The sequence below is a fragment of the Sylvia atricapilla genome, chromosome 2 (genome assembly GCF_009819655.1).
Source record: "Sylvia atricapilla isolate bSylAtr1 chromosome 2, bSylAtr1.pri, whole genome shotgun sequence".
Classification (NCBI taxonomy): domain Eukaryota; kingdom Metazoa; phylum Chordata; class Aves; order Passeriformes; family Sylviidae; genus Sylvia; species Sylvia atricapilla.
Genome location: NC_089141.1, coordinates 83,186,886 through 83,208,902, shown reverse-complemented (window position 1 = coordinate 83,208,902; position 22,017 = coordinate 83,186,886). Strand labels below are relative to the sequence as shown.

At 43.5% G+C, this 22,017-nt stretch overlaps 1 protein-coding gene across 1 annotated transcript in view; it reads left to right on the top strand.

Moving 5' to 3' along the window:
* The first annotated feature begins 1,187 nt into the window (after positions 1 to 1,187).
* GABRA5 (gamma-aminobutyric acid type A receptor subunit alpha5) overlaps positions 1,188 to 22,017 on the top strand; it is a 55,864-nt gene continuing 35,034 nt past the window's right edge. The window contains exons 1-4 of the mRNA XM_066313580.1: positions 1,188 to 2,495; positions 10,877 to 10,998; positions 12,807 to 12,874; positions 12,986 to 13,206. Of these exons, the coding sequence (XP_066169677.1) occupies positions 2,410 to 2,495; positions 10,877 to 10,998; positions 12,807 to 12,874; positions 12,986 to 13,206 (497 nt within the window). The 5' untranslated portion in view covers positions 1,188 to 2,409. The remainder of the gene's footprint in view (positions 2,496 to 10,876; positions 10,999 to 12,806; positions 12,875 to 12,985; positions 13,207 to 22,017) is intronic.

Below are 22,017 nucleotides of genomic sequence, written 5' to 3'. Positions count from 1 at the left end.
ACCTCATTAGAGCTGATAATTTAATAACTGAGTTTGGAGTGTTACTTTGAAATACAGTCTCAGCAGTATATACTGAAATCACATATTATCACGTGTAAGATACGCATGCTGCAAAACGTTGCATTCATCTCAAGGAATCCCCAGGAACTGGGACTATACAACACTTATTTCATCTTTCATGTAGTTCAAAACGCACCTGCAAGCAGTACATTATATATGTGACTTGAACATGTAGCGAGTGTAATGCTCCTATCATTGAAGCTGTGAAACAATCCATTTTTCCGGAATAGTGCCACACACAATCACAAGGAAACCTTGAAGTTATTGCAGGTCCCGTGGAATATGCAATATTGATATATAAACTATGGATGTCCAATAGTGAGGATGTAAAAAGAGAGTTTATGTTGTGGATATACACCTACTACTTCAGCGTTCAAGAGCTAGGATGGTTTAAGTCAGGTCCACTGGAAGAGGACTTTAGGTAAGATCTGGGTATGTCGAGGTGCGTGTATATATATGTACTCTAACGCACGTGTGGCGCAACGAGCCTATACATCGGCAAGCCTCGGCCGTGCTATGTGCCCCTGTCCCACGGCCACACGACACCTGCACGCCCGGGCTGTGGCAGAGGCTCCCTCTCCCCGAGGACAGCCGGCGCCGGCCGGGCTCACCGGAGACGCTGCCCCGGGGGGCGCTCGGTGGGGGCTGCTCGCGGGAGAGCAGCGCGGGGAGCTCCCGGAGCCGCTGTGACGCCTGCCGGGGCTGCGACGGCTCCGGGAGCGGCCCCTCGCCGGGAGGTCCCCGCCGGGGTGCCCGAGGGTCGGGCGCGCCCCTCACACCTCCCCGCGCTCCCGGCCGCGGGCTCCGCGCGGGGGCGGCGCGGGCGCGGCGCTGCGGCGGGGCCGCGCCTGCCAGCGGCCGGGAGGCAGCGCCGCCGCTCCCGCTCCGCTCCTGCTGCCGCTCCGCAACTTTCGGGCAAACGCTGACCCCTCCTCCTCGTCCCCTCGCCGGCGGCTGGTAAGCGCCGGGCTCCCGCGCCCGGCCGGGCAGGCGAGGGCGGCGGGGAACCCCGGCTGCAGCCCCCCGGGCGGGCACCGCCGCGCCCCGCGCCGCGCACATGGCCGCGGGAAACTTCGGCCGGCGGGCGGGGCGGGGGCGATCCCGGGGTGCCAGGGGGACCGGGGAGGGGACACGGGAAGGAGCGGCGGAGCGGGCACGGGCGGGCAGGTGTCACCCTCCGCGGAGCGGTGCGCGTCGCTCCGGGCGCAGTGTGCGGGCGGCGGCGGCGAGGGAGCGACGGTCGCCGGACAGGTGCGGGCGGGCCGGGGCTGCGGGAACGGAGCTGTGGCCCCGCAGTGCTCGGTGCGGAGCCAGCGGGACCCGGTGCGGGGCAGCGCGGGCCGGGCTGGGGAGCCCCGGGGGGCGGCTTTTGGTTCGGGCGTTTTGCCTTGCGGCGCCGGCGGGGTGGGAGAACAAGTTGCTGAGCGATGTAGCCACGGGGGCACAGGGTTCAGGTAGAAAATACAGGCAATTCCCCTCTGGGTGTGTTTTTGGGGGTTGTTTTGGGGTTTTTGTTGGGCTCGGGTGGTTTGTTTGGTTTTTGTTTCGTTGGCTTTTGGGGGGTTTTGTTGTGGTTTTGGTTTTTTGTTTGTTTTTAATAGGGCACAGAGGAAAACGTTAGTGCACAATGCTGAAATTGGTGATCTGGTCGCTGAGGCAGGTATCCAAAAAGCAGCAGTCGCTGGAGCAGCTACATTACTGTCGTTCTTCGTGCTAGCGTGAGGTTTATGTGCCTTTGCGAGGAAGGTCACTTTTTACCCTCTTTCCCCCCCGCCCCCCCCCCCCCCCCAACAACCCACCCTCCTTTTGCTAAGCCGTGCATCAGCAGCATGAATTCCAAGAAGCAGTAGGTGTTTCTTGGCATTTCAACTGGGATTTTGGAAAGGGAAGCCGGGTATTTAATGGGAAAAAATTGCGATGGAAGGAAAGGATGCGGAGGCTGCACACAGCCCTGGGTTTGCAGGCATGTGGAAGTTGTTGAAATAGGTAAAGGGTTGAAATTGGCATTTGGAAAATGGTGGCTATTTTTTTAGTTATTTATACCACAGATGAATATAAGGAAAAGCTGGGCCACAAAGAATTTTTCCTGTTTTGCAGTTTGCTGACAGCAGAAGGTAAAACATGTCCTTGAAGATACACAATTTTACATAAACAGCTGATGTTTACATAAGCCTAGATAAGTTTGTGAAAAACGCAGATAGCAAAAGATGCGGTGTTAGCTGAACTCCACTCTCCTGCTCTCTGTCCATGCAATAATTTATCATTTTTTTGTATTGTTGCAGTGTAAGAACAAAGTGAACAGCTGCACCTTCACCAAAGCAACCACCTGCGTTCCTCTTCTCCTCTGGAATGGACAATGGGATGGTCTCTGACTTTATCATGATCAAAAACTTCTTCCTCTTCTGCGTTTCCATGAGTTTAGCCAGCCACTTTGGGTGAGTTGCCAGTTGCATTTGAATTTCTTCTGTGGCTTTTTTAAGGAAATGAGAAGACTTGGCTCAGTGTGGTACGGAGTAGGTGAACAAAACAAGTGAGCTTTATGTTTCATCTTAAGGTCGTGGTGTCAGGGAGGAGGGAGTGATTTGCTCTCCTGTTCAGATTTGCTCTCTTGTATCGGTTGTTTATGCCTGCTGCAGTGGCACAGGGAAAGGCTTGTGGGGCACGAGGAACTCAGACCAGGCCTACAGCTGCTGAATGCTCTGTCCTGGGTTTAGCACAGCCAGGGGCTGTTGTGCCCTCTGCCCCTGTGTCTGTGATGTCGAGATCTTGCACCTTCCCTCTCACCTGATGGGTGCTGGTTATAGGCATGAGTGTGAAAAAACCTCCAAAACTGCAACAGTGAGACTTGATGTGTGTTACTAGCTGACACAGGCTTTCCTCCTGAGTGACCTAAGATAGTGACTGCTTAGAAGGATGTCTTGAGTTTGAAACTTGTTAGAATAATTAGAAATCGTGTTCCCCTGAAGCATATAGTAAGGAATCCCGTTTCCTATTTTTGCTTTGGATGCTTTCCTGACAGTGATATTCTGAAAACTGTTTTAAAGAGATGTTCTGGCTGTAGGTCTCAGAAAATGAAAAATAAAGTCAGAAAGCCTGTATTTATATGTTTTCCCTATACCCAGAGATCTTAAGAACTTTCTGAATATGAGGTATACAATGGAATCTGGAAAAAGCATTTTGTAAGTGCTTGGGAAACGTAGGTTGATTCTTCTTTGTGGAGGAGAACAATTATTTATGATTTCACCAGAAAAAAATGAATCCTCGCAACACGCTGATTCACAAGCACACCCATCGATTCCTTGCTATAAGAAGAGATAAAATGGAGATGCAAATCAGTTTCTGATTTCAAGCAAACGGATTTGTTCCAGATTGGAACTAGGAGAAAGACCAAACTTTGAGTGGTGACTGTCTCTGCTGTAAGCAAAGCTTAGCCTGGCATCCAGCACATGTCCCATTCAGGTAGACAGAAGCCTGTAACCTCAGAGGTTGATGTGAACAGATGTAGGACTGCACTCTACAAAGGATGCAAAGAGTTGCATATTCATTTGTTCACCTTGGAAAGATCTGGTCTTTCTATCACCATGGTATAAGGCAAAAGTCTCCCAGGATTTTGTGACAGAATTTAAGAGGGCTGAGATAGAATGGGACTTGCTTTAAACTTGTCTTTATATTACTGTAGATTGACAAAGAATTTCCACATTGAGAAAATCTTGGTGGCTATAACCTTAAGTCCTTCTTGGTTGTTTGTCATCCTTGCAGAAGGCAGCACATTGCAGTAGTTGAGTGTGACCTGCTTGGTGTGTGGGTCTTTGAAGTGTGTTTCTCCTCTAACAGAAGAATAGATAGATGAGGATGCAAAAAACCCCAGAACCAAACAACCCCAAACAAAGATGGTTTAACTCTCTTTTGACTCCAAAGCAAATACTGAATCAAAGTCCCAGGTGAAAATCAGTGTGACCTGTAACCTGGCAGATAACCAGAGGAACTAGAGGAAACTAGGACACTTGTTTTGTGCAAGTTAGTCACAAAGCTTCTGTGCACTAAAATGAGATCATCACGTAAATTCCCCCCACCCCACCCCCTTGCCCCCCATTTCTGATCTAGTATTTTAGTCCAGGCCTGCAGAGATAAGCAGCTCCAATTCACTGCACCATTCACACATTGCCTTAGGGCTGAATTTTGACCCTGCTCAAAAGACAGAGGATGCTCCAGTGCTTCTGCTTCAGAGGCAGAAGCAGTTTCAGAGTGTAATTTGCTAAGTGCTTTGGGACTGACTCTTCAGGACGGAGCAGTACAATTAACATGTAGGCTGCTGTATTAACTGCAGGAATCTAATACTAGTAACACTTGCTGTTGCTTCCAGGTTCTTCTTTATTAGCTTCATCCATGTTTCTGCTGTGCTGTTATATTGCAGTGAGTTTTGCAATGTGCTAGATAAAAGTGATTGGTCAAAGGAGCACAAATTAAAAATCAAAATACTGTAGGACATTAGAGATGAAGGCAGATATTTTTCTACAGTTCTCCATAGTCATTCCATATTTATATTAAATCATAAATACGGTTTTTGCTGACATAGCCAAAGCCACCTTGGGGGATTTTCATGCACAATCCCTGGTAACATAAACAGAAATTATGTATCTCAATCTACTAGGCTACTTGAGAAATCTCAGTAAAAGACTGTGATTAATGTTTAACATAAATGTGTAATGACTATCGAGAATTATCCACATTAGTAGGCAGTAGAGGAGAACTGTAGGCATAATTGGTAGCAGCTATCTAAAGAAAAATCACTGAATTAAATTTCAAAGATATAGATGAACTGAGAAGAGGTTTTGAAGTCCTCTCCCCTCCTGTTTTTGGTTTAACAGTTTTATGAATCTACTTCTGCAGAAAACGGTCCAGCACAAGTCAAAGCTTTTTCAAGCCTGCTTGAATTCAGCCTTGAGTTGTATAATGTATAACAACTTAAGGTGTTTTGCTTAAGTATTTCAAGGTAGCTCACAATTGTCTCAAAAGTAGACATTAATAATAAAGCTAGAGAATGATTAAAGGTAAAATAAAACCATGAAGAGAATTTTCAGGTGAGATAAAACACTGCTTGTGGGCCCTCAGGGTGCTCAGGTAGTGGCAGTCCTGTGAGGGTTGGTGCCGTGTGTAGCTGCTGGCACACAGATCTCCCTGAGATGAGGTAGCCCAAGGTTGGCTCCAAGCTGGCCAGCTCTTACTTTGCAAGTCCCAGGCCATCCATGGGGTCACACTGGTGATGCTCAGTCCTGGCATGTTTGTGTTTCGGATGTGCCATTTTAGAAATCTGTCTAAGAGCAAGAACCAACAGGGGTGGAGGATGGACATTGTTAATGTACCCACAGTGTAGCTGCCATCTGCTAATAATATTTATAATAGCAGAAACATGGAGAACAGAAGATCCCAATTATGTATAGCCAACCCAGCATTTCTCTGTACACTCTGAAGAATTCAGTCTATGATGCATCTGTGGTTTCACATAATTCTTCTCCAGCCCACAGCTCTTATCACTAAGACCATAATCCTGCTGTTTAGGCAAAACATACCTCTCCTTCAGGCTGTTATTTCAAGTAAGTTTCTGCAGCCCTAAGCAGTTAGTTCTGCTAGGATGCCTCATTCCAAGTACTCGTGATGCTAGGGAGTTCTTCCTCATATTTTTAAAGACTAATTTTGTAAGAGTTATTGTATCCTTACGCAGTCATGCTTGTCTGTTTATTTTTTTTATTCTGTCTTCCTTTCATTCTCCATATCTCCAGATAGCTTTTTGAACCCATTAGGCAATTTTAATAACTGGAAAACGAAATTGCTATCTAGAACTGCTTGCAGGAGGCAAACAGTTATCAGTAAATCCCACTGCTGAACAGCTGAACGGCTTCAGCATCTCTGGCCTGCCAGCTGGCCAAAGAGCAGGAGTGTCCCTCAGGCCATCCAGCTCATATTTGGTGCAGGAGAAGCCCTGGCATGCAGTACCTCTCAGTGAAGCTGCAGGTCAGTGATCTGGGGAGCTGAGAGTACTGGGAGGTGTTTAATGACCCTGGAAGCAGTTCAGGACATCCAAAGAGGTATTAGGATGTCGTGAGGGTAAAAGATGGTGAGATGTCACCCTGTGAAAAAGAGGCTCTCACTGCACTGCTCACAAATTACTCCTTCCGTGAAGGCAGCAAAGCACAGCTCTTTCTAAATAAGAGAATTAAATTATTTTTTTAAGAATCTGAAAATATTTTTTTAAATTTCATCATTTTAGTCAGTCCTCTGTTATAATCCAGTGTGAAAGAATTGAGCCTTCAGTGCACAAATTCACAAAATCATCATTTTTAGATCTCAAGAACCCATACGGAAGGACTGGCAAGAAGCTAACTTAGAAAAGTACATCTATTTCTTGTGATGTCTGGCCAGCTGGCTTTATCCAAAAGTTTGTGTTGCATCTCCACTGTCTTTCACAGACTGTTAATTTCTCTGAAGTTCAGATATAATTGCAATCCTATTAAAGCAAGTTATTGGAAACACTACTCTTAAAAGAGAGAGAGTAAAATACATATTTCAATAGTAAAATACTCTTCAGTTACATTTTCAGGAATTCTTACCTTTTTTTAAAGAGGTTTTTGAGAAAAAAGCCATTAAATATCTACCATACATTTTCCTCTTATTACAACTAAGCTATGAGTTGTACCTGCCATGATTTTGACTAGATGGCAAAAATGACAACGATGTTTAAAGTGGTAAATGATGAAGCCATCAGAAGAAGTAGCTGAGCATCTTTAGAGAGTTATTACATTTTACACTGATGGGCCCCTTCTGTGGCTTCTGATTTTTTTCAGTTACCCTGAAATTGCAATATTAAATAAACGTGATGAGAAGTATTCCTGGTTGATTTGGTTTATGTTCAGTAAGGAGCTTTAAATGCAATTATCTCTGGATTTTCTTAGCATTTCCGTAAGATTCTTTTCTAGGTTTATTTTTATCCCTAACTGAAAATTTCTGCTATAAAAACCTTTTTCACTCCAGAGGGGTAATAATATGCTTGCCTACTAATATGTTGATAAAGCCTAATCTTTAGCTGTGTGGAAATAATTAATTTAGGGTAGGTAGCACCTATTTTTCTCTCTTCATTGAGCTATATAGTATCTAATATATGCACTTAACTTTGCAAGTAGTGTTCACATGTCTTTTTACATGTCACGACAGTCTCAGTCCTTACTCAAATTTCACCAGCAATCTCAATAACAGAAATTAAATGCTAACTTTCTCTTAAGACAGAAAAAGTTAACACTTACATAAGAGCAAACAGCAATCCATCTACAAATGCAACTTCACATAATACTGGCATTTCACTGAAATTTAGAATCAGATGCCTTCTTTTTCGGGTGAAGTGATCTGCCAAATCTAAATTGGATTGCAGTTTTGGAGAAGTGCAGACTTTTTGCTAGTCTTCACCATAGTTGTTTCTCCATCTTTTACCTCTATTAATTATCTTCTGTTGTGAAGAGATAAAAGTATTTCATTATATGGGGTGTGTGTACTATTCCTGTGAAAGACATACATAGTTGAGATAGAAGGAAGCAACATCAATTGCTCTTGTTAGATTGAGAGGAGCAGTTATGAGAACTAAGTATATTTTGCCCCATCCCCACAAAAATAGTTCAATGGAAATCCTCCCTCAGAGTTCAATTGGCTTTGAATTCAGCCGTAAGCACTAAAAATAACAAGCTTTTTCAAGAGCAGAGAAACTAGTGAAGCTTTGTGTCCTGTGCCCCCAGCACTGTATCTTTGCAATAATCCCAGCTCCACATTTGATATCCCTTGTTCCCATCTCCCATTGCAACACCTAGATTTTACTTCTACTGTCCTTTTCTCCCAGGATCTTTCATAATGACCCCTGCAAATCTCCTCCATATCTCTTAATTGTCAGAGAGGAGGGGGGCTGGTCTTGCTGAGGCTGTTTCTGAGCTACATGCATACTGAGTGGCCCAGTCAGCAAGCCAGAGGGAATAGATGACTGCTAACCTCACATTTTTACTTAATGAGGCACTAATTTAGATTGCTCTCCCCTTGTCTAGTCACAGCTTCTCATGAAACTTGTAGGAATGAAATGAAGTTTGATCTCTCTGCTTTTTTGTCAGATGCAGTGGAAAATGAAAATGGGTTCCTACGTTGATGCGGTGCAGCAGGCAGACAGCATGATGCATATCTCTTTCTTATGAAAAAGAAAAGAAGATAAAATAGATGAGAAAAGTTGAAAATAGTATTCTAGGTGTACTGGATTTTCATGCTTTATACTAGGATTTTATCAAAGCATTAGTCGTGGTTGCTGCATTTAAAGAAAGTCTGTAAGTTCTGTCTCCTGTTTGCATTGGTTAGGCTGCTGCTTCTGAATATTCACTTTTAAATGGCATCCCTTCAAATACAATTGACCAAAAAGTCTACAATCTTTTTTCTGGAATCATCCGGCCTGAAAACATGTCTGATGTTTGTGTAATCAGTTTGCATCTGCTGGGTTAACTGTCTTTCTTGTCTGCCTCAGTTGCTCACTAGAGGTTGTGATCACAGCATAGAAAGCAGAATTAGTTTGGTCTTTTGACTATGGAGATGAGAAATAGGCAAGATTTGTGGCTATGCCTCCACCTGCAGCGCGGGGAGATCCTTGGTGCCTTCGGCTCTGCGGTGTGGAGCTTGCTGAGGGCTGCAGCAACGCCAGCTGCACTTTCAGGCCGTAAGAGGCCTCCTCAACCAGTCATTTCCATGGGCTTCAGTGTTTCACACTGGGCTCCCTCCACCCCACCTTACTCCCATGTCCTGAGAGGCTTTGTGGTGCAGAATTTCTCAGAGAGGACATGATGTATATTTGGAGGAAGGTTTGAGCTGCCCCAGCCTGGGCCCCAGATACAGGCCTGTGAAGCCTGTGGCGCAGCTAGAAATTGTGTTAAGGTGTGCACATGGGATAGTGGGTTTTTAGGTGTGAATAGGTATAGCTTGTAGTGTGAACATTTTAGCCACCTTAAGAATAAGATAAACAGTGTTTGTTTGCATTTTTCTTATGACCTGTAATTGTAAACCATACTGAAGTGTATATAACCTGCCATTTGAGACAGAAAAAAAGAGAGAATGTCATGTTAACCATATTGGTTTGATCTGCCTTGCTCTGTCCAGGCTTCCCATGTTTTAGGGGTTCCCTGTCGATAGCTTTGCAATCCTTTCCTTTTTCAGCAGAAGCATACAAACTGTGAAGGGAACGAGCACAGGACTGGGCATCCCCAGGTCTGTGAGGGGATACATGGCTGGGAGCAGCTTGTTCTGAGCTAGGTCTGGCATCACTAAAACTTCCAGATGCATTACAGTGGTGTCATGTGGTCTCATTGTGGAAACCTTATGCAAGTAAAACCAGGTTGAGGCCCCTTTGTCTTTCTTTGTATGAATCCTTTTCCATTAGGTAGGGCAAACACAAATGTCACAAGCATTCTGCAAAGAAAGCTGTTCAGAGAGATATTCTGAGCTTCTCTGTTTATTTTACTGATTTATTTCCCTGGGGACTGGTAGTAAATAAACATGGATTCTTTTTATTTATTGATTTTTATTTTTTTTTAATTCTCTGGATGACTGTCTCCCATCAAGTTCAGATTGCTGAGTGTAAGCTATTCTTGCCTGCTGGCAGGGTGCAGGAGGCAGGGCACAGTTCCTGCTGGAGCGGTGTGCCCTGTCACAGCTGGAGCATGTGCTGGTGATCTCAGCAGAGGCTGAATCATGAATAAGCGCCTGGTGTGAGATGTCTTAAGAGATGCTCATTGCTTGCTGTAGGTGAAGCATGCTTATGGATAATCTCCCATGTCTATTCTTTAGGTAAGCAAAGGCATTAATAAGCAGGGGATTCTCCTAAGCATCTTTAAATGAAAATCAAACAGATTTAAAAATGCAAGTTGTTAGTTGTGCCGTGAGCAGCTTCCTAGGTCTGAGCCATGGATAAAATGGTGAAATAAAAAAGAGTTTGGAATAAAAACAAATCTGGCCCAAAAGATATGGAATGAGGCCCACTACACATTGCTGTTATTTGCATACTACAAGGGAGAACTAATTTATGCAAAAGAGAGAGGAGGAGTGAAGAACTGTGTTTTCTGTACAGCAGTATGTTTTTCAGATACCCCAGTGGTACCCCAGTAGGATTTTTGATGTAGTGGGAGTTTGTTATCCTCAAATAAGGTCACAGTTCATCCTTTGTTCTGGCTGTTGCCAGAATTACAGAAACTTTGAAAATTAGAAACTGTTTGGCATTTAAAGATTCAAGAGCACCTTCAGGCATACTTGAAGGTGCATCCTCAGGCAAACGTGTGCTTGTCATGCAGCTCCCCTGCCAGCCATGTAGTTCCCAAGGAATCGAGAGCGGCCCTGGGGGAAACCAGTAACAGCTTTTGCCAGCACTGTGAGCTGACCCTGCTCCCTGCCACTGATGGAGCCATGCCAGCACTGGAGAGGTGGTGGGGCTGATGTGGGAAGGGGTAGCACTGGGGACAGGGATCTACTTGTGCATTATGAACAAAGATCAGAGGGCTCAGGTGTCCCCCAGTCCTGCACCCCAGGGTTTTACCTTTATGGCATGGGTCGTCCTTTGGGTCCTCCTCCAGGGAGAGCTGTTTTCAAGGTTATAGTAGTGATGAAATAAATGGCTGCAGCTCCCTGTGCTATTCAGGAGCAGGAGGAGAGGGCAGAGTCTTGGAGGCTCCATCACAAAGTTCCCTTGAGACTGTAGCTCCTTGAAACTGGTATGGCTTTTGACGTGTTTCCTTTTGTTTGCATAAAACAGCTTTTCACAAACACCAACACCATCAGTAAAAGAGGAGGCCAATGATAACATCACTATATTCACCAGGATCTTGGACGGTCTGCTGGACGGCTACGACAACAGGCTGCGCCCAGGACTGGGAGGTAGGATAACACGTGGGCTCAGCCAGTCTTCCCTGGATGGGTCCATGGTCTGTGTGGTGCCCTCTAAAGTGGATGCCTGCTCTGGGCCGTGACAGGGAACTTGTGTTTGATAACTAAACTGAGTCCAGAAAGCAGATTTGTCTCCTGGCAAATGGGGCACAAGAAAAAGATTACTGAAAGTCGTGTTCTTTCAGTCACTCAGGTCATCTGAGGTTGGCTTAGGAGAGCATCTGTGGTACATTTTTTTTCTGTAACTGAATACAGTTTGGGTTTTTCTTTCTGGTACTTCCTAAGGTGAGCAAGAGATTATGCTAGCAGGTTGCTGTGAGATTCTCTTACTGGTCAGCCTATATAAAATTATGTTGGTAATGCATATCTCTTTAAAAACAGATCCCCAAACCGTCCATATTTAGACAAGTACAGCAAATCTGTATTGATATGTCTTTTTGATAACCTCTACAGCAGCTATTTTAAAACCCTAGCATGTGAATAGTGGTTGCCATCCTAACCTTGTTGAGCCCTCCTTCAGCTCTCTTTCCCCCAGATTTCTCTCATTTTCTACCCATGTGTAAACCATCTGTTATGTTTCTTCCTGGCCCTTTTTTAATCTGGCTACCCCCACCCCTTCCTCTTGTGAGACCAACACATTGCTTTCATCCCTTTCTCTCCTTCTCCTCTCACTTTACACAGAGATGCTTGAAAATAGGGCTCGATGCTTTTTATCTTATATAACGAACTTCTGAAATTTCTGCCCTTAAATTAAATTAGACCTGGATTTGAAAAGATGCCAGAAGGACTTAGAGACTTGAGGGTAGAAGTAACTTGACCTAACTTCGGACATCTCTGATAGATGTCTGAAATCAGGCAGATCACCCAAGACAGCAGAGGGGAGTAGGTCCTTCCAAGATACACTTCATCTCATCCTGTAGTAGGTATTGTGTAAGAGCTGGCAGTGTGCACTGACAGCCCAGAATGCCAATCGCATCCTGGGATGCATCAAAAGAAGAGTGGCCAGCAAGCTGGGGGAGGAGATTGTTCCCCTGTGCTTTTGTGAGTATTGTGTCCAGCTCTGGAATCCCAGCATAAGAAGGACATGAACCTGTTGGAGTGTGTCCAGAGGAGGCCACCAAGATTATGAGAATGCTGGAGTACCTCTCCTGTGAAGACACGATGAGAGAGTTGGGGTTCTTCAGCCCAGAGAAGAGAAGGCTCTGGGGAGACCTTACAGAAACCTGCATTTCCAGTGCTGCTTAGATGAAAAATGGGGAAGGACCTTTTATCAGGGAGTGCAGTGATAGGATCAGGAGGAATGGTTTTAAACTGGAAAATGGTAGATTTAGATTAGGTATTAGGAAGAAATTCTTTACCTTGAGGGTGATGAGACACTGGAACAGGTTTCCCAGAAAAGCTGTGGATACCCCAGCCCTAGAAGTGATCAAGGCCGGGTTGTATGGGGTTCTGAGCAACCTGATCTAGTCAAGGGTGTCCCTGCCCATGGCAGGGGGTTGAAACTAGATGATCTTTAAAGTCCCTTCCAACCCAAACCTGTGTTTCTATGATCAAAACCTGTCAGTCAGAGGAAATGCACCCTTGAAGGGCCAGTTTCTTTCTGACTGTAAGAACAATGGCTGGACTCCCAAAGGTTAACGATTGCATTTGATCCAGGATGAAATGTCTCCTCGAGCATGCTCTTAATTTCAATCTTTTGGGGATTTTTGAGTGAGTCAGGAATTAATAGGAAAAAAGCATTGCCAGGAGGTATTTGCATTTTAAAGCAATTACTAATGTGGAGCCCATGTTTATTACAGAGAGAATAACTCAGGTGAAAACAGACATCTATGTTACCAGTTTTGGTCCTGTGTCAGACACAGAAATGGTAAGTTAGCATGTGGCTGCCAGCTCGGTTGTATTTACTTTGCTAAAGTCATTTTTGGCACCATCGTTTCTGTTCAGATCCTGCAGTACCTCGAGTGTTTCTTTGTACCAGGAATACACCATTGACGTTTTTTTCCGACAAAGCTGGAAAGATGAAAGGCTGCGATTCAAAGGACCTATGCAACGCCTCCCTCTTAACAACTTGCTCGCCAGCAAGATTTGGACCCCAGACACTTTTTTCCACAATGGCAAGAAGTCTATTGCTCACAACATGACAACTCCAAACAAACTTCTGCGCCTGGAGGATGATGGCACTCTGCTGTATACCATGAGGTAATAGCCAGTATTGGTTTCTTCTGGTGCTGATTCCCAGATAACTATAATTACTTGTGGGGAGCATCACTTTCTCCACTCCTCGTAGAGCCAGGGAGCCAATCTTTCACACATATGTGTGTAAATATCAAGAAAAATGGAAAATATAATTGTAGCCTTCAAGTACAAATTAATTTGTAGCTTCTGAATACTGCTGGTGCTTAACTATTACTTTTGATTAAATGGAAAGCATATTCTCAACAGATTTGATGATTCAGTTCAGCTTTTTTATGATTATCTGTTCTCTCTTACTGTTTGTCTTTGCAGTGGTAGTGCAGACTGCAGGAGGACAGTATCCAAGACCAGAAACTGAGACTTTGTTCTGGGGCAGTACATCTTGAACCCTTGGAGCTTTTGTTGTATATTTTTTTAAAATTAATATGACTAATAGTGCTAAAAGGCAAATGATCATAGGGATAAATGACATAAGCTAGCATCACTGTGAAGCTGCTTGAGCAAGTACAATCCTGGACACAAAGCTGGGACATTATATTACAGAGAAACAAATGGGTGTCTCAGGTCTTCAGAGTTGTACTCCTCTTCTGATTTGAGTCTACTGCCAAGAATCATCATTGCATGATGTAGATAGAAGATATAACATCAATGATTTTAGGTGTCTGAAATTCTTTCCAGGACAAATCCCACATCAGTGCATGGCAATTTGTTCATTAAAGATAATTAGCCTGTAGTAATTAAGACTGCTGTCTGTCTTCAACAGGGTTTCCTCCAAGACCATAGTCATATGGACAACTTGAAAAAGAGATAAAAGGAAAAACCTACCGAGCAATAAAGGGTTATTCTGAACTTTCCATAAGCGAGCCCAGAGTGGTGCCCAAGACCCAGCAAAGTGCTCAGGAGCCTGAAGTTGGGCTCTGAGCTGTCTGGATTTTCAGCAGGCAGCCCCAGCTGTTTGTGGGAAGCCGAGCTCCAGCTGGTGCTGTGTCCTGCTGCGGGACCTGCACGCTGGGAGGGAGAGTCCCAAGCTCGCTCAGGGGCCTAGTAGTTAAGACTTGTTCAGGCTCAAGAGGGTTATGCTGTACATAGCGACCTGGAGCTTCTCAGGTTTTATTTCAAGTGTTTCAGACATGTTTTAATTTTTTTTAGCCTAGTCTTAAATCCTTTCTTTTAGGGAAAAGGAGATACAAGGTATCCTTATGTATGTCCTTACAGCTTTTACAGCTTTAGACCAGCCCAGTTGTTACATTAGCACTAAAAGACTTGGATATGATGGAAGTCACGTTTAAAAGAAGGAAAAATCATCCTAATTTTCTCTTCTACTATGCGTGTTGCTGTTCTTACTAGTCCCAAATTAGTGATCACTGCAACGATAAACCAAAACAATGTGAGGATGCATGGACACCCTTAAAAGTCCAAATAGCTATCAGAGGAATGTCACAAAAAAAAAGTTAGTAATACCAGCCTTAAAACCAGCCTCCACTGCTGCATGGACCACATGAGTACCACTCCAGAGATTGCAGCAGTGGTAATTCCCAATTATCTGTGTAAATTACTTGTGTGAGTGAAGTCCAGATCAGACTCGTATTCATCCTGGAGCAAAACATTATGTTGTGGGACAGATTGCACAATTTCTGTGCAAGCAGTGGTTTTTGCAGTGTTTAACAAATGCAGTGAAGCCCTGACTCATGAGGTGAGGAACTAAGCCACCCCAGCTAGCAGAGTTTGACCTGGGTGAAGTATACACCTAGGCAAGCTTATCGCTGAATCTGAGTTACTCTGTCAAGGTGTCTCTCTGGTGAAAATGGCAGTTTTGTCAGGTGCCACAGGTACCCTAACTGAGGAAAAGCTCAGCATATGCAGCTGGAGAAAAATATGGATGTGACACAGACTTTCTCATCATCCCACTCAGCTCCTTCTCCCTTGATTTTTTGGGATTGATTGATACACTACAGAAAGAACAGAATGCTTTTTTAACCTAAAAAACCATGCAACATAACTTTCTTTTTGTTAGAATATTGTCTGTGGAAATAAAATTTCTACGAATCACTATCATGTCAAATTTCTACTATCTACTATCACTAATACTAATGTGATAAGAAATAGAGTGCAAAGCTTTTAAATCAGCTTGCTTTCCACTATTACGGTGGAATAGTGGAAAGCGAGCTGATTTAAAGTGTCTATGCCCTTCTGCTTAAACATGAGTCAGGAGCCTGCTTTTGTAATGTGCATGGAGCTGTGCTCCTTTAGAAGCAGAGCCATTCTGTGCTGCAGGGAGGCTTGAGGATCCCATCCCAGCCTGTTCAGCGGTGACAGTGAAAAGAAGCCAGCCCCTTTAGCTTCCTTGAGTGTCCTAAGAAAGGTAACAGCTAGCAGAGTTACCTAGGATGGCTTTCACTGAGAAGATAGACAGCACTGGGCTTTTTTGGGGGGGGAGCTGCTTGTCTCAGTGGTAGTGCCTTGTGAAGTACTGAGTTTCAGCTGAGGCTTGAGCCCCAGTTCCTGTAGCTCCCATCAGGCTTACTCAGTTCTCAGGATCTGGGGATGTGTAGACAGCCCTCTGTTAGCTCTGCATTCTCCTCGTTTCCAAGGAGGAATTGCGAGCTTCCCAGACTGTACGTAGGAGTATTCTGTGTGGGGAGGATTGGACCCTCTGTCATTGACAGAGATGCCTGAATTGCTTTTGCAACCTTGCATCTGGCTGCCTGAATGAAGGGGAGGGAAGCAGCCAAGCCAGTGCTGACCTTCCATCCTATTTCACTTTGAAATATATCAGGTATGATCAGCTGAGCAAACTTCCAGCTTTAGCACTGGTCAGGACATACGTTTCCATGGCACATGTGTTTACTTACAAAGAAAAATGTAGACCCCGCATATTGCATTTGATGATACTTTGTCTGGGTCAGAAGTTGATGGGATGTGTGTTGCTAGGGAAATCTGATAAATGGGCTTCTGTATATGTGTGGCATTAAAGCCCTTCTGTGTGAATATAGGAGCACAACATGTCCTCTAGACAGATTTCACAGACAGCAGTGTTCTCTGTGGGGAATGACTTAATAATTCTGCTATCTTTTACTTTTTTTACTTGGGAGGACGTATTAGTTTTATTTCACTAATGTGATTTACAAATGAAGCGCTCCTGAATGGAACGCTGCAAATTCTGTTTCTGCCCCTAGAGGGGAGTATTGTCTGCAGCTCCACTTTTTTTAAAGTAAGAACACTGGTATGAAAAGCACTAGAAAACACAATATTTCACTAATATATATAGAAAATAGCATTGTGGATGGAGGTAAAAATTATATTCTTTCCTTTAAAATATTAGAATATATTTAGTTTATCTTACCTGAGAAATAAATATTGTAAGAAGTATAGAATTCATTTATTCTGAAAAATTGGAACAGTGATTTAAACAACACTTTCAGGCTAAGAAGAGAGCCATCATGTTTCAGTGAGCTGCATTTTTTTTTTTTCTCAGTGGGAATTGGCTGTAAAGACAGAAGCTTTGGTAAACTTTGCTGTAGAATGCCAGAAAAAAATGCTGTGAAGAAGCCAAAAATTGTATGAAGTAGAGCCTGCTCACTACAGCTAAAATTTTGGACCATGAATTAACTTTTCTTCAGAAGCTTTTACACATTTCTAATGGTTTTCTATCAGCTTGTAGATAGTGAAAAATCCTCCTTGTGCCATCACAAAGGCAGTCCTTAGAGCCCCATTCTCACTGTCAGTTTGAATAGACCCCAAATCCCTTTTTTTTACCACTGGGGCTCCATGCATTTGATATAATCTGGGATTTAAATAGGACATAGTCATATATCTGAGGAGTGCACAGATTTTTCCCATGTTATTGTGGTGACTGAAGGTTGCCAGAGAATCTGGGAGAGTTTACAATAAAATCTGTCCCCATAATTTGCATATGAATAAGTTAGCAGCTGGAGAATGCTGACGTTTTTCAGCATGGTGCTAAGAAAACTCCAAAATTTTTAGTATAGCCCTGAGATACTGTTATCTTTACTACTCCAGAAAGACTTAGAATTTAGCAATGTGTGTCCACTTGATGGCAGCATAACCACGCTGCTTGCTCTGCTGTGGTGCATACACAGGCTTATCTAGGCTGAAAATACTGATTCTTACATTAGCACTTAGTGTTTAAATTGTATTTGCAAGTGAACACATGTATTGGGTGCATGTTAGCACAAGTTCTGCTCTTCCATGAAGGACTTGGACTAGCAACCTAACCATTTTATGCTCTAGAGCTATTGATCATAAAACTAATTGAGCAGAAGATACTTTCAAGTGCTGCTTTCAAGACTTTTAATGGGAAAGTCAACGTTTGTTTGTTTGTTTATTTTAAGGGAATATTATTCTATGAAAAATGTGTGGGTTCTCAAGTTCTGACTTTGCCAGAGTAGATTTGCTAGTGTGCCTCTGAGCGACGGGTGACCAGCAAATCTATGATTGAAAATGAATCCTCAGTTTTCCATCCAGCCAGATGTCTAGATGGGAACGTTTATGTCCAATCTGAATGTGCTTTTTCTTATTTCTTATTTATATCTACAGGACGAGATCTGTCAGTGCTTTTTAGGTATTGTATAAATATTGCAAAACTAATTAGAAGCTGTGAAGACATACAAATAATGCATTTCCTTTCTGCATTTTCTTCTGTATTCAAGCTTCAAACTGCCTGAAGCTGGAAGGAAAAAAAAAAAGTAATTTACATTGGGCTGAATCTAGAAGAGTGATGAAAAACTATTGTGGTGGCAAGGACTCTCTGCTGCTTTTTGTCAATTCAGATTTTGACAGAGCGAGAGAAAATAGGGATATGTGAAGAGAAGGGCCCTTCTCTGAGGATAGCAGCAAGATTCTTGTTTAAACACCAAGTCTTTTGGTTCCCATCACTGTGTTTTGGTTGCACATTGTCCCATTTTTCAGACATTGTCCTTCAAGGAACCAAGATTCGTAGCTTTGAAAAATCCAGGGCTGGAGTTACTCACAGGGAGAGAAAGGCATCAGAGGAGACTGTGCTATAATACATTCAAAATGGGCAATTATGACCTGTCCAAATATAGTCCCTATGTAGATAGTGTGACAATGGCCTATTCTGCTGGTAATAAAAGTGGGCAGAGCCCTGCAGAGATCTCCATCACAGAGATAGGAACTTGCACAGCAAGAGCAGAATTGATTAAAAGACAAAACTCAAACCAGAACTGTCATGTCATTGGATGAGGGGGATGCTTGCTTGGACTTTGAGTACAAAAGGTACAACTTTAGTTCCAGGTCTGTGCTGAGCTTAGAGGCAGACCCAAATTCCCTTTGGGGTTAGCTGGTACAATTTCTGCCAGATTCCTTTGTGTTCCACCTGCTTTATAGGCATGAACCAGCATGGCTGGCATGCATGGATGGGGTGACTGAACAGAACCTGGAAGGAAGCAGTGCCCTGACAGGTGTCCATGCACCCAGGGAAAGTACAGATGCTTTGGTGACTGCCCAATCTGCTTCTGAATCTGAGAGCTTTGAAAGTACCTGGTAGATGCTGAAGAATTGTCATAGCTCTGCTGTCTTTTTTTATTATTATTAGGGGAGGATAACATTACAGTGGACTCCCTGGTCATTTCATTTAGACTGAAATTAGTATCTTAATCTGCCTAATCAGAAATACCATCTTCTGAAGTACATTATATTAGTGCTGAAACATCCGACTGCCAATGAGTAATCTAAAATACACTGTGGTGTAATACACCAGGCAGGATGGGTGGGATTCACCTAATTCTGTTCATCTGTAATGTTGGTGACTGCAGCTGAGCCTCTCGGCTCACTGCAGGAGAGAGAATTTATTATGGAGTTAGAAGTCTGCATTATTTCAGATGTCTACTTTAGTAGTGAAGTTAAAAGCAGCTCATTTCTCTCCACTCACACCTTAGGGGTTGTTTCTTTTTCACAGTCGCAGACAAAGGAGTACAGCGTGACTGATATCTTTATTTAGGCACGTGAGTCTCATCTTAGTGGTCACCATCCTTTGATGTTTTCCACCTCCATACTTGGGGAGCCTGGAAATGGGTAGAGTGCCAGTAACCTAAAGCTATGGGATGTTCTGGCCAGCAGCTGGTCCTGTAGCTGTTTCGTGGAGGACTCAAAGAGTCTCCTCTCTGTCCAACATAAAGCCCAAGGCTGTGCAAGTGTAGTGCATCTGAACACACATAAATTGGCTTCAGTCCTCTGCTTTTGTCAAGGTGCATGGAGGAGGGAATATAGTGCACCCTATGAGGAGCTCAGGAAACAACTGTCACCAGGAGATTTGGCCCTTTCTTCTCTGAAGCTGGGCTGTAACAAACAGGTGATTATGCTGTAGCAGATGCTAGCACTGGTGGGTATAAATGGTATGGTAAATTGAGGCCTGTTTAATCGCTATTTATGGTGTTAAACAGCTGAGGAATCATTGGACTCTCTTCTTGGAGCAGTGAAAACCCACAGTCTGACCCTTTACCTGGCCCTTCATGGCTGTATTTATCAGAAGCATGTAGCATTTCAGAAACAAGGCAAAAAACCCCAGATAATCACATCCTGCTTGGATGACTAAGCAACCTTCTTCATGCACCAGTAAGGTACATACACATAGGGATGTGCACATTTCCCTGTGAAAGATCCTCTCATCCCAATCACTACTTCCCTTTTTTGCAAAGGTGTGAGGAGCATTAATGTTACACAAAAGGCAGACGATTATGGTAAGGAGTGACCTTGGAGGTGGACCTGAGATGGATAATAGGAAGCTGGGGTTAAATGCAAGTGGTTGAAAGGAAACTGATGTTTTTGAGCTCTTAAGTCTGAACTGTGAAAAATAACCAAAGATTTTAGTTCTGTATTTTGAGTTGTCAGGTCATAATCCTTCCTACCTACCCCGACATGTCTGTGCATCCCAGTCTAGATGTGAGAAAGCCCAAATGGTCTGGTACTGCCCATCTGGTGTCCACTCCTCCTCCTCATCCCTCTCCCCGCCCTTACTTTCTAAATCCAGATTATTTTTCTAGTAGAAAATACTTGATGTAGTTTATGCCTGTCCATAGAAATAGAAAGGGTGTGTGAACTGGGAAGAAGTGAAAGATTGCCTGTGCAGTGAGGTAGCCTTCATCCTGCCATACTGACAGGAAGAAATGGAAAAATTTGTCCAAAATGCCCTTTTGGACAGTCAGAAAACCTGCACTGATCAAATTGCCTAGCAGGTGAGATCAAAATTGGAGGATGACTGTCTATCACAGTCCTTAGCCTTCATCATTTAGTGTGCTTTCTATGCTCTCTTCTTTCTCCTGTACTTGGGTTTTCTTCCACTGAAAGCAAAGATAGGATGTGCAGTTGACTGGCACCAGGTATTGCTGTTGCTGGCTGGTTCTGCCAGTAACTGAGACTGGCATCTCTTGAGAGCCAAAAGGAAGATCATAGTTCAGTGTTACTTAGCACTTCAAGAACAGCTGTACTTACTGCAGTTAGCTCCTCATTGGACATGCTGTCAAGAAGCCACTCAGATAAGGAGATTATAGTCAAAACGTGTAGCACGTGTGGGCTTGGGGAATGTGTGGCCTGGCAAAATGAAATGTGGGCTGGTTGAGGTATTGTTTCCCATTTCACCTGCATCAACAACTGCGTCAGCTTCTCAGCATTGCTAGAGCTAGTTAGATTTTGGGTTTTAATTCATGAATTCAGTAAAAAAAGAAGCTGCTTCAGAGAAGTTTGGAGGCCTTCTTCATGGGGTGCCAAAAGATAATTCATCTTGGATAAGGGACTGTAAAGAAGAGAAAGCTTGGAGAGGTTTTTAAGTGAAACTATCCCGTGGATGAGTGTGATATTCTGAAGAGCGTTCAGAGCTGCACAGCTGTTTTGATCTAAAGTTTCTTTAGGAAAGTAATTTTTTTAGGAAGAGAACCTGAAGAAGGAATTGTCTGTCAAAAAGCTTGGGAATTTTACTGCACCAGTTAGTCTGATAAAAAAACCAGAGCTTTTACCAGCAAGTTCTACCTTGCTTATGGACTTCATCAGATAACTTTGCAAGGCAAGGTTGGATAAGCATAAACTTACTGCTTCATCCATTGGTTTTATGCACTTAAAAGGAGTGCTGGAGAATGAAAGGTATTACCTCTACTATAAATGTCTGCTTTGCGATTCTTTCTGTAACCTCTCAAATCCATGTAATATAATTTGTGTGTCCTGTTGGTTGTTTCATTGCCTTTTTCTGTTTTTCCTGTGTCTAGAGGCTGAACATCTTCCTTGCCTCTGTGCAAGTGTATGCTCTGGATATGTCAAGTTATTCTACGTGCAGGGAGGTCATTCTTATAGTGGCTCAGCTTTTGAGATCAATTCTGCCATCTCAGATCATGTCACAATAACTTAGTCTTCAGCACAGTTCATCTAGGCAATTAAAGTATTGTTTCATACTTCAGAAGAAGCTATGCTGAGGATTTTGTTTGTTTAAAATGAGAGTTTTGCTGTTGAGTACACCATCCATCTGAATTATGTATTCACAGCTCCCAAAAGCATCAGTGACTGGAGCTCTTAGTCTTCCATAGTCCCTTCCCTGTAGGATTTTAAAGGACATTTTGTTGTCACATAATAATAGCACATCTTAGCAACACAGGAAAGCTGGGACAAGATAGTATTCTTGGCAGAATGGTTATGAAGGTGAAATGGGCTAAGACAGAAATTTCTGCAGACCACCTCACTCTAGTCTTAGATTTACTTTCTGTTCTCTGTTGACTTTATTTGGTGTATTCCAAAGAAATCAGTATTTATAAGTAGGAAGCAGCGGTGAACTGCTTCCGCATCCCACATGGA